This window comes from Nipponia nippon, unplaced genomic scaffold (genome assembly GCF_047370975.1).
Source record: "Nipponia nippon isolate SJK-2023a ecotype South Korea unplaced genomic scaffold, ASM4737097v1 scaffold_5, whole genome shotgun sequence".
NCBI lineage: Eukaryota > Metazoa > Chordata > Aves > Pelecaniformes > Threskiornithidae > Nipponia > Nipponia nippon.
In genome coordinates this window covers 75185325-75198339 of record NW_028262369.1, presented here as the reverse complement: position 1 = coordinate 75198339, position 13015 = coordinate 75185325, and the positions used below count along the sequence as shown (strand labels likewise).

General features: G+C 36.7%; 1 protein-coding gene across 4 annotated transcripts in view; it reads left to right on the top strand.

Moving 5' to 3' along the window:
- Positions 1-13015, top strand: part of AGPS (alkylglycerone phosphate synthase) — a 63305-nt gene that overhangs the window by 24432 nt on the left and 25858 nt on the right. For 3 of the 4 annotated variants that reach the window (XR_015698550.1, XM_087730229.1, XM_087730227.1), the window contains exons 6-11: positions 798-869; positions 2742-2821; positions 5044-5124; positions 8388-8513; positions 10621-10729; positions 11165-11292. Coding sequence is in view for 3 of the 4 variants with exons in the window: in XM_087730229.1 (XP_087586355.1) it covers positions 798-869; positions 2742-2821; positions 5044-5124; positions 8388-8513; positions 10621-10729; positions 11165-11292 (596 nt within the window). In the remaining variant the exon portion in view is untranslated. The remainder of the gene's footprint in view (positions 1-797; positions 870-2741; positions 2822-5043; positions 5125-8387; positions 8514-10620; positions 10730-11164; positions 11293-13015) is intronic. The other variant, XM_087730228.1, reaches the window with a different exon arrangement.

Below are 13015 nucleotides of genomic sequence, written 5' to 3'. Positions count from 1 at the left end.
TGTAAGATGCATCTCATTACTTGAGGACAGGTACTGACATGACAGCACTGGTGACTGTGAACATCACTTGCCACAGCTTTATTTTGTGCAGCTCCAAAAGCAACTGAAATAAAATGATTGACTACCTTTTGTTTAAAGCTGCACTGTATGGCAAGAGCAGAGTAGCCACTTTGTCAGCCTCTTTATTCAGTCCTGCTCATTCTCTGCTGTTTGCACAAACTCATGTGTGCACTGTATTTGACCTCTTTTTTTTTGATCCTTTTCCTTGCCTGTGCACAAGCATTTCTGCTTCCTTCTTTGACCAGATACAGAATGCATTCTGAAAAAGTAAATTCCTCCAGCAACTCTAATTCTGAAAATGAATGTGAGCCAGGAAGAAAAAGATGTGTTGTTCAGCTCTCAGAGACTTATTTCTTACTTAAAATAAATTGGACAGCCTATTTTCAATAAAAGCTTTAAACTTGATTTGTTCTCCAAGATACCTAGGTTAATTGTTAACTGTTTGATAGTCCATCTTGCCCTGAGAATTTGCATGAGGTCTCAATCCATGAGTAGAGCAGGAGACTAAGGCTGTAGTTAGTTCTTCAAATGTAGAATTGTTTCAGGTCTAAACTTTACTCTGGAACTCTGATACTTCAGAGCCCAGCTCTTATTTAGTGCCTAACTCTTTGAAATATCTTCCTTGCTGCTGTCAGAAAAGGAGCTGCTGCTTATTCAGACTGCAATATTTAGTACTCAGCACAAATAAAAGTACTAAGCATAAATCCCATTTTTTTTAACTGTTTGGACTTTTTTAGTTTGCCATGAAGATGTAGTTAAAATTGTGGAATTAGCCTGCAAACACAATATCTGCATAATACCATTTGGTGGTAAGTGATATGAAATCTCAAATCTGTTTAACATTACTAGTGAAAATGTATTCTGCTTGAATTCCATTTAAATATGTGATCTTAGTAATATATTGTACCAGTAATTCAATAGTTAGGTTTTTTAGTAGTATTTTAAGTGTGGTCTTAATTTTTTTTATGATCTTGAAGTATTAAAAGCTGCTGTGTTCAATATAGTGGAAATCATTAAAAGTATATCAACACCTTGAATATTGAATGTGCAAGAGGAGTGATTATATGAAGCTGAAATCTACCTCTGTGCCTTGGAAGTCTTCTAGGAAATAAGAGATTCAAATATCTGTGTTAGAGGTATCATGTTTTTGGACGCGTTACTTGTGCTCTGTTCCCACAAACATGTATAAATAATTTTTTTTTGTTGTATTGTTGAAGCTCATAGGTCCAGGGAGGATTGTGGTCAGACACCGTACTGCAAAATCGTTAACCATAACTCTAAATTTCCTTTTAGACATTGTTCAGTTTGAAAGTTATATTAGAGACTCCTGTGGCAAGGGTATTTCAGGAAATGTTCCAGGTACAGAGTACAGGTAAAGGCCTGTATCCTTATGTGTCCTTCTCAGCCTAAAGAATTTCTAAAGGATTTCAGGTTTTCAATTGTGGATGCTTTTTCCTCTAAGCCTGTTGAAGTAGAGTGATGAGCTACCTTGTTTTAACTTGGAGCTCGGTGAGCGCTGGATGTTGGCTTTTATGAGCTCATTCTGTGAGAAGATTTTTGTCAAGAACTCTTAATTCTGTGGGATAAATGTGTTTTACTTGGTACTTGTTTATGCTGTAGGAGTATAGCCCCTGTAGGAAGGACATTTACTGTTTGAGATGATGAGCATGTCACTTGAACACAATACCAAACTAATGGAGCTGATTTCTCCCTAAAAGGCTCTCAACCATTCCCAGATACATCTGGAGAGCTGTAAAACTGCTACAAGTCACCTTTGGTACTAGTAAATTGGTATAGCTGAAAGCAGCAATGTTGACTATCTCTTGTTCACTGACCAGGATACAGAAAGATCTTCAGATTGTCTTCCAAGTCTGTTTATACAGAACTACGGTCAACTTCTGGAATTACTACTATAGGGGTTGACATTTAAGGAAAGTGCTGCCTTTCCTATAGTTGGAGACAAAGGTGGTGGGCTTTACTGCTCTTGGAAAGTGTTTTATTAGTTGGCCTCTGTACTTGCCATTTCGTTGTTCTTCTGGTAGCTTGCTGTGGATCTCTTTAGCATCTTAGTAGCTCTTTTCCTATGGCTTTTGTAGTCTTTGAGAAGCCAAAGGCTTCTTGGAGGCTGTTCTGTGACATCCTATAAAGATATACATTAGAAACTCCCACAAAAGTTTGACATTTGGTTTTATCCATTTTTTTTAATAGTTACACCCTTTCAATTTCTGTCTTGCTTTCAGATAAGTACTACATTCCTGTATTAGGTAGACTTCTTAAGCCAGCTTTCGAGGTAGAAGTGTAGTGGCTTCCATAGTGATCTCAAAAGAATATATAGAAACCGTAGCTATCTCTGCTTCTTGGATGGGTTTGTTATTTCTTACCCTTCCTTGTTTTAAAACTCTATTCTGGACTTAACAGAAGCAGCTGAGATGGTCACAGAATTTCATTGTTTGTTATTGAGTGCTGTTAAAGCATTGTGAGCTCCAATGCTGCCTTTAATTTTGTGAAACCCAGTTTGGAAGAAGAGACACCCTTAAAAGGCTAATCACTAGCCTCAAACAGTTAACTTCAGTGATCTTACTTTATTAAGTTCACTATCAGAAAGGAGGGAGAGAGGGATGGTATGTGAAGAAAAGCTACCTGAGAATTTTATGATCACAATGTCACTCCCATATTTGCAGGAGGGACGAGTGTATCTAGTGCCCTTGAATGTCCTGAAGAAGAAAAAAGAACAATTGTCTCACTGGATACATCACAAATGGTGTGTCTCTCAATTTTTTATTATTTTTTTTTTTAATTATCCTATGGTTACTTTGAATGCTGATCGCTAGAGAATGGCATTTCTTTCTTTGCCAAGAATAAAGTAGGGATGGAAGTGTTAATCTGTACCATGCATGATTAAATTGGTATTTGTTCAGTTTAAGTGATATTTTGCTGATGTTAGTCTTGTACTACTTCATATGACCTGTATGTATTTAATAAGAAAAAAATCACTGTTAAACCTTCTTATAGCAGCTTTAAGTGAAAATCAGAGAAAGGTACTATTCTTCTATACTGGAACTTATATCTGAGGTTAAATGAAAGGGTAGGAGGAAGTTATTTGTCATTGCAAATTTGACTAGTTTTTGCAGACTTAAAAAATACTTGAAGCAAAGGTTGGTAAGGTGACCTAATATCTATAAATCAACTTGAAGGATCAACTTTAAAGAAAAAACCCTAGATTGTTGTGTAGATGGCATCTTGAGAATGTGAAGTTCATAGCTTTATGGCAGTCCAGAAATGAAGTTCTGTAAAATTTAGTGCTAATTTTTGTCTTCATGAAGGAGCTTTACACTTGTAAAATGACAGTTTTATGACTACATAGTAGTGAGATGCTTCAGAAACAGCACTGTATCTTTGATGTAAGGCTCTACTGCCTCTGAGCACCTATTGAGCTTATTAATTCCTTTAGCCTTGAAGGCAAGACTTGGGTCTTGGCTCCATTTTCTCCACTCAGTCAGTGGTGCTTCAGTTAAACTTGTTTTTTCTCAGTATGTCTGGTTACAAAATTATCTTTTCTGCAAAGGTGGTAGTTGTGTTTTGAAGTAAGCTCTTTGAGTGTCTATATGGAGGAAATACAAAGAGTACCATACTGACCCAGGTCTTCATTTGAACTCATGGATTCGTAGCCCACAGCTTTGACTTCTTTCTAGTTTGGGGGTGGGAAAGGAATGTGGTTGACTCTTATTATCATGCTTTTGTGCCAACTAGATATGTAAGTATACACCAAGTCAGAAAATAGACCACTTTCATGTGTCTTGAATGACTCTGCCAGCCCATTCTTGTAATCATTAATAAGGAGGGAAAAATAAAGAAATTAAGGTGAAAAGAAGCATTGTCAGAGTTAAAACCTGCTGTCAGAGCAGTTGAGATGATTGGCTAAGCTTTACGGTTTTAATAGACACTTAATGGGTATCTTCATCTTATATGTAGTGTCTATATTGCATAAAAACTGATTTACATAAGCATCTTAGATCAGTTAAGCAGTTTATGTTGAAACTGAAGGTGTCTGAAAGGAGCTGAAATAGCTGACTTTGACTACTTAGCCCAGATGTTGTGAGGGGAGACAGTTGCTTTAAAGCGTAGTTTAAGTTGGACTACAAGATGTCCACATTTCTGTCATTTGAAAAATCAAGGCAAGGGGAAGTTAGAGCAGTTCTCCTTCTATACAATATTAATACACAAAATTATAAAGTACACCAGAAGTGTACTTAAGAATGAAGAGTGGAAGCTGAAGCTTCTGTGGTGTCCGTACTATAAACAAAGTTAAAACCCTATTTGTTAAGTTTCTCCTTCATGTGGATTGTCCTCATTGACAATCGTGCTTAGTACAGCATGTAACTTGTAGTGTTTACTACTTTTCCTGTTTAGTAGAATATACTGATGGGACAGTGTCTCATCAGATAAAATTATATAATCCTTCCAAGTATCTTAAATTTCTAAAGTATGTACATACTCTGATATCCTGTAGTATACCTTGCTTCTAGCTTACTGTGGCAAAATCAAGAGCTGAACTGAAATAGCTGAGTGCAGTCTATTTAACCCATGGAATAGGTTTAAGAATACTTTTCTTGGTGTATACTTAATGTCCGGATAGTCAGATTCAGGCACCTTCAATCATGTTAAGCAATACAGTGATTTTCACAATTAACTTCTGTAAGAGTTTTGACAATTCTTTCTGGCTTTTCTGCATTGTTTCTGTAAACATTCCTAGCATAAATTGGCTAATAAGTATGTTACTCTCTCATAGTGGCGACTTCATAAATGGTAGCCTGTTATGTAGCTGTTTGAGGGAGTGAGGGGGCTCAGCTTCCGCTACTGTAATAACTGGAGTTGTATTAATAGTAAACTGTATGACCAAGCATGTTGATCCTATAGTATTAGGGAAGGAAATAGACAAAAGTCTTTAACACTGATTCTTAGTTTTGATCGGCTTTTCAACAGAATCGGATTCTCTGGATAGATGAGAAAAACTTAACAGCTTGTGTGGAAGCTGGCATTGTTGGACAAGATCTGGAAAAACAGGTACTTCAAACTTGTCAAGCATCTAGTATTTGTCCATATTTTTCTTGGCTGTTCCTTATGTCTTGTCTAAATAATTGAATTCTAGCTTAATTCTTGTGTGTTCTCATGCAGACTGGTGTGGTAAGCATTATATGTGTGGTTATGAACCATATCACGTTGAATGCTGTATTTGATGAATACTTGAATTTTTTTTTTTTAGCTCTAGCCACAAAACATGATTACAGTAATAAGTTAACAATTCATAGGATGTAATAGTATACCTTCTGTTTCAGACCTTAGATACACCCTTGTGGTTGCAAGGCACGACACTTGGTACCCATTACCAAGAAAAGTTCAAATTGTCATTTTGTGATGCATGTTTTAGTCATTTTGGCCAGAGGTAGTTTCCTCAAAGGTTAGAGCATATAACAGATTTGCTGCTGTTGCTGCTGCTTAAGGCCAGCTGGAGGAGAGTAGCAGAAAGGATGGAGAGTTGCCCAAAACAAGAGTCCAGTGGAACATCAGATCACCTTCATTTCTAAGTGACCCCTAGTGGCTTTTAATTCCAGTTTATCAGACCCTTCTTAGGGTCTTTCTTGGTGCTCCTCTGTATATAATCAAGCAAGTTGTGGATGTTTGTTACTATTCTTCAGGATGTGCAGTTCTGCTTATTTAAAAAAAAAATATTCTAGGACTTGACTTGTTTGATAGCTAAATGCTGTTTAAACTTTTTTTGGTGCCTAAATGCGCTTTACAAATATGCAGAGATTTGAAGGTTTTTTGAACCTTTTTTTTTAGACCACTTTTTAGAAGACTTGTCATGCTTGACTAACGGAGCTGTTTGAGAAAGATAGCCTCCTCTGCCTCCTATTTTCCCTTTTATCATTTGCTGCAATATTTTAACCTTTCCAGATCTGTTTCTTTCAAGCTTGGAATTAAAATGCAAAGAGAATATTCTCTGCAGTTAAATGACGTTTTTCTAGGGTAGTAGTTTGATATTTCACAACTATCTATCCTTTAAATGCCACTACTTTTCACTTAAAGTAAGGGACAATATTCCCTTGCTACTTATAGTTCTTATGAGCTGAAATACTACTGTTGCAGTTGTTATTTTTGAATATTTTTGATCAAAAAACTTTTTTCAATCAGTTTTTTGACTATGAAAAGAGTACTTGTTGTCAATTTGTTCAATATTTAATATAAACTAGTATTCATACAAAGATTTTAATATATGGAGTGACTCTGAGCACGTGAGGACTTCTGTGCAATTCCTTCAGTGTGCAAAGAATACAAAATCAGATTATCTACTTAGTGTGTCTGTATATATATTTTAAAAACTCATATTACATATACTGGAATTCCAGTATTACTAGCAAATGGGATGTGATTAAAGCTAGGACTCCAAGTTGTGCTTGTTTTGTGTGGTATAATCTGAGCATAACTGATTTAATGTTATAGTGAATGCCAATGCAGACTTCCACTGAAGTACAGGTAGAATGCAGATATACATTTGGACTGTGCAAAGAAGAAACTGTTTGAAAGGCTTTTATGGTTTGGTTTGCAGCTTGCTAGTATTAAGTAAGCTTTGGATTGGAGGCTAATCCAACTTCTGTTGCCTTAAGAGTCTTCACCAAGATTATCTAGGAATGATGTTGCAGTGAAGAGGTTTGGTGCTTCTTGCTGTGTTGCTCATTTTCTGGGTGCTGAAGTTACTTAGTAGGCTATCTCATTTACAGATATGAACCTTATAACAGTAACTGAAATCAAGAGCTGAATTCTGAACAAATAAATTTGGAAAACCTGATATTTTACGAAAGTTAGACTGTGTTATAATGGGGCATTCAGAATCAATGTACACTTCATACATTTGTCTTAGCTAGTGACTCTAGTGTGATTAGGACACTATTTTCTGTGGGATGAGAGCTTCAGATATTAGTGGGCTCTATAGAGAAGCCTCAAGTTACTTGTTAGAACAAAATATGGAATAATAGCCGATAGATGAGGACTAAAGGTGACAAAAGGATAATCAAGATAGAACAATATTTGATACTGTTTTTTGTAATAAGCATTATCAATCATATTGTGATTCTATAGGAAAAGCTAGTATGTGCTCATATTTTCCGGATGAGTCTCTCTCTTGCATCTGCAAAGTACATAGCATAATTTCTTCCCTATCCTGTAAGTGCTCTTAGCACATGATGGACACACGACGGGATTCAAGGAGTTTAGACCAAGTGCTTCATATATGCATGGTCAGTTACAAGTTTTCAAAAGCATGGTCTTCTGCTGTACTTGTGTTTATACAACTTGTAGAAATCGGTAAGTTGTGACTGAAGCAAATTTCTTGTCATCCTGGGGAATGAGGAGGGTACAGGCTCCAACTCTTCCCTAATACATGGCCACAAGCTCCTCTGGTATGAGAGGACCATGAGCTAGATGAATCACCATAGACATTACATAGAAGTGACTTTCAATCATTAAGTTAGAACCACTTTGTACAACAGAACATAGTTAATGATCCACATTATGTGGTATATTTAAATACCTATGTCCAACTGGATTGTTATCAGTTGATCAGTGCAAATTGATCATCTCAAATGCACTAACACAGTTATCACTTAATGTGAGACTGTTGGGTCTTTAATTCTTCCTGTCTGACAGCTTTGGTGTTGTGATTCTGACGGCATCCAATCAACCTCAGGTGCTGTGCAGATGGTAAAGCCAAGCTAATACAGAAAAATGAGAAACAAGTGACTACTTAATGTACAGGAATGTGTGATCTGCATCACAAATAGTAGACAACGTTGCATACAGGAAGCCCAACCAGATGGCTGTATATTAAAACACATCACTCCTTGAGAGAATTAAGTACAGGCAATTTGCTCACATTTTCTGCAGACCTGCTGCATATCACATTAGGATAGAAAGAACAAGAGATTTAGTGCCTTATTGGCAGCATTTGTGCAAAGTTGGCAGTTACTTAGTTATAATTTTTTTCCATATGTATTTGAATTTGCACCTTCTTCTGAACAATAGAGGTCTTAGTTTTAAAACTATGGGGGAGGAGTATTATATATTGATATGTAGCACAGTGTATGCACAGTAGAAGCAGACTCAATTTGCATTTCATTTACATATCAAAGACAAAACTTGTGCCCGAATAAATGGGGGTGTGATCAGGATACTTTAAAGCAAATAATAAAAAAACCCCCAACATCTAGAATATTGAAATTTGGAGTACTAAGCAAATGCAGGCTCTGTAGAATGTATTTTTTTCTCTTTAGCTTGCTGAAAGTGGCTTCTGTACAGGCCATGAACCAGACTCCATGGAGTTCAGTTCACTAGGAGGATGGGTAGCGACACGAGCATCAGGCATGAAGAAAAACATCTATGGAAACATTGAAGATCTGGTAAATAGTTCTAATGCTTTTTTAAATTAATTTTTCTGTTTGTGAGTCATTATAAAAGTTAAATCTCCAGTGAGAGGGAAAAGAGATAGTAAATTGTGGCTCTATTAAGTGATACATTTTTGGCATCAAATATTGACTGAAATGCTTGTTAGCTTGCTTTTGGTATTAGTACTAATAATCCTTATCAATGATCTAAAAGTCAATTTCATTTTGGTACTCACTGGCTAGTTTAAGGAATTGTTACCCTGTCCTGACTCTGGTGCCTTCTTTCACTGTTTTGTGCTCCTCTATTAATCCAGTGTAATAATCCTGTTGACCTTATAGGGTGATTCCAAAAGACCCATGTTTTCTCCTACCTGTTGTGTGTTCCTGACATTGTCTAGTTGGATCATCTAACTCTGACAGCAAGCTAGCTCTTTCCACCTTCCTACCTCCCCTTAGGCTAGTAGGTTTTTCAAATCAGTAAGCTGATCTAATTGATCATGTGGATGCACAATGGTAAAATCTAATGTTGCCACATGGTCTGTAAGAACGCTGAGGAAGGAAGCAATGGACTGGGAATGGCACTATTCCACTCTTGAATCTGTTTTAAGCATTAAAGTGGTTCATCTTTATATTACCCAGGTAATTTTGTTTTTTAAAGCATACTTTTTGATTTTAAAAAAAATCTTTTTCTGTTATAGCAAATATATTGAATATATTGAAGTTAAATCATCACTGTTTAGACTTTGCCTGCCTTTTTTGCTTCAAACTTCCAGGTTTCTCTCGTAGTTTTTACAATAGCCTTTCAATAGCCTTTCCACACATGTGGGTTTTCTTCTTCTTTCCTGCAGCACATGCTAGGTAATGTATCCCTGTCACCTCAGGCTTTTTCATCAGCTCATAGTTCACAGACATGTTTGTTCTGTGCACAGATGTGACACTTTACTATCAGTGACTGAGCTTGGCAGGAACTACATAGTTTTTATTCAGTAGGCCTGGCTGAACTAAAACTACTGGCACTTAAAGTGTCATCAACTGCCTGAAGTATTACTGAATGGTATAGTTTTGCTTGTACTGGGCGATGTGAAGCAGAAGGCTTTTCTATCATGGAAGCATAACTTCAGGCTAAAATAGCTTCTGAAATTTTCATTAGGAGGAAATAGGATTGAAAATTGATTCAGAACAGTTCATGAGTTTCAAAAAGCCACAGTGAGAAATTTTCAAGGAAGTGTTTACCTTCTGAGGAAACTTTATACCTAGAAACAGTGTGTTATATAAGCGGCCTAAAATCCCCTTATTGCAGAATCAACAGTTTGTAAAATGCATATAATGAAATTCTTGCACAACTCAGAGCAGGATGAAAATTACTTAGCTACCTGTGCTTGAAAGTTTTAAAGCCGTTAGTTGAAATTCAGTAGTTTTGCTTAATTTAAAGGCTTCACTAAAAAACCCAACCCCCACCCTTCCATGGTGTAAAATAATTGAATAAAGGATGAAAAAAATATCTGGGCTCTGTACTGCATGTTCATTAATAGAGCTGGAAGCAATAACATTGAAAAATACTTTAAAAAACCAACCTTCTAGCCTGACATATATGTATCAGTCTTATGGCAGATTTAATATTGATAATCTATTTCACAGAGCTTACTTCTGTCTTTCTTCCTAATAGAAGTATTTTTGTAGCAACTGATGACTGAATTATATTAGCTTTATCAAGCAGCAGTTCTAAAGCAAAAAATGTAAGCAAAATTTAAATCCTCACTTTTTTGCTCTGAAGTACTATGTATATTCTGGATTAAAATCCAGAAAAACTCATAAAGTACTGTCTACACTGAGAAACAAAACGGTTTTAACTGGTGCTGTCTGCATGTAGCCAGCAGCTGATTTGATTTGGCATAGAACTGGAAACAATCTGTTGTGTGGACAAACCATGCTGTGTTAGAAATAATTGTTGGTAACAGTCCTCAGGTTATCCCAAAAGTTCTTGGAGCTGCCTACAGAATGTGTAAAGTCTACAAAGCTGAACTGTATCAAGCTTAATATACATTTTGTAGAAAATAAATATCATTAAAAAAAATCTGTTCTTAATGCTAGTATTTATAGTTATTGCATATTGTTTAAACAGGTGATTCATATAAAAATGGTAACTCCTAGAGGAATAGTAGAAAAAAACTGTCAAGTACCTCGCATGTCAACAGGACCTGATATCCATCACTTCATTATGGGATCTGAAGGTATAAACACAGTAATTTCACATAACTGCATCTTAATTCAGCTTCTGTAATGGCTTGATGATTTGAACATCTTTAATGCTGTGGCTTCCAGTGTGCCTATGGGTGGCATTATACAGGCATGAATTTCTTGTGTTAGGATAATACACTGAGACCTTAATTAGGACTGTGAAGTTAAGCAACTCTGAACAGTGCTTAAAACAGATCTGTGGAGTTAGCCTATAAGTCTAGTAACAAACATAATGATTTAGAGGATATCTTGTAAGAATTCACCACGTAAATAGTCAGGAATAAATCGCCTACTACTGCAATACTGAATTTTTGGGATTTCTGATTTATGTCAACTTTAAAACATCTTGGTAAACAGTTGTTAAGTTGGATAACTTGCAAGAAGTACGTCTTGCAACATTGTACTTAGGTTTTTCTTTTTTCCTGAAGGAACTCTTGGAGTGGTTACTGAAGTTACAATAAAGATTCGCCCAGTCCCTGAATACCAGAAGTATGGCTCTGTGGTCTTCCCCAACTTTGAACGAGGGGTGGCCTGCTTAAGGGAAGTGGCAAAGCAGGTAAAGAAAAGCTGGATGTTGACTTCACTCAAGAACAGATTCTAGCACTAGATGCTCTAGTATTTCTGGCAATTGATAACCAAGGATTTGAGATAATATGAACCTTGTAAGTGTATATGGTCCATGAGGCTTTTGGAAATTATGTAATTGAGGATTGAGCATGTTCTGAATTTGCTTGATATTCTGAGCCAAATTGTGGATGTGCCTTTTGATGCCTTTTTTCAGTGGGAGTTATTTGCATATCTCAGCACAGAAAATTTGGCTTTGCATCTCCTTCAACGGAGAGCTTTATCCTTGGAATAATTCAGGACTATGTAAAAGGGACCAGTATTTAAAGGAATTAAGTTGCGACATACAAGTAAAAGGCAGTTGGATTTATGGCTCTGAAGTGACAAAGGAACAAAAGTCATGCAATGGAAGGATATGGCCTGTGTTTAGAATACAATTCCTGAAGCACAGTGACGTGTTCAGGTGAGCTGGATATTTTGAGGTGGAATTGTGCTTACACTGTAGTGTTTAAACAGAGCCTTCTGAATAGTGTGGTCAGATGGTTTCAGGTAGCAAAACTCAGACATGGGTATCCAAATTGTGTAACGCTTTTCCTCATGGCTATGCTTCCAAGCAAATCTTACATTGGCTAGCCTCTTTCTTTATCATCTTAAACTAACTTTTCTTTGCTCTGTGCAAAACGTATCAAATAACTTCTATGAATGGTGGAATATACCCTGAATTGGGGAAGTAATTTCACAAATGTTTTAATGCCAAACTAAATGCAGCTTTACATTTTTTCCAGTGATTGGTCTAAATTAATGACTTAATGTTCCAAGCCAGATGTTCAAACTGGTATGTGAATGACATGTATATGCTAGTCAGCAGCACTTGCCAGTTCTTCTGTCATGCTTCTGCTGCTAGTGCTTGTTCTTCCTGTTAAAGGTACCTAAGCAGACTGTTTGGGAATGCTTAATCATATGACTGATCAACATTTTAAGTCAATTAAGGAACTAGTCTTTTCCCTAGCTATGGGCTTAGTTAGAAGAGGGGAAAAAAGGCACTATTAGCCACTTAGTGTTGCTCCATTTCCAAGCTTCTGCTGCTGCTGTTTCACTGCTTACTTGAGCCTGAACTCTACTTATTCCTGTCTTCTGTTGCCCCTCGCATCAATCTTGGTAGTAATTACAATGACTGCTATCTGAAAAGCTGTTTCTTGTCTGTATTTGTCTACTTTAATGTAAGAATAACCAACCTGCAGGTTGTGGGTGGGTTGGTCTCATTCAAAACCACTCATCCAGCCTTCTTCTGTCAGCCTGCTTGGTGAGCTAGCTTATCTTCTTTATGTTCTTTCTTCCTATCGTGTGACCAAATATGTATTAATGATATGATGGAGGGTGAACATGTTAAATCAAGTGATAGAGGAGTACTTCCATATCCATATGATTAGATGAAGACTAGCCTAAAGTTCCGGCTTTGTCATATTCTTCTGGCCATACATTTTAGTATGACTGGACATGGTCATCACAGATTACATCATGTAGGCATATGTATGACCAGAAGCTTGCCTAATTGAAGGCAGCTATTACTGGTTTTCAGATTTCCGTACAGTGCAGAATCTAGATTGGACTCAGGTACAGATTTTAATTGCAGTCTGATGGTAGAGCATTAGTGTACTGGGTTTGGCTGTGACGGAGTTAATTTTCTTCATAGCAGCCGGTGTGGTGGTGTTTTG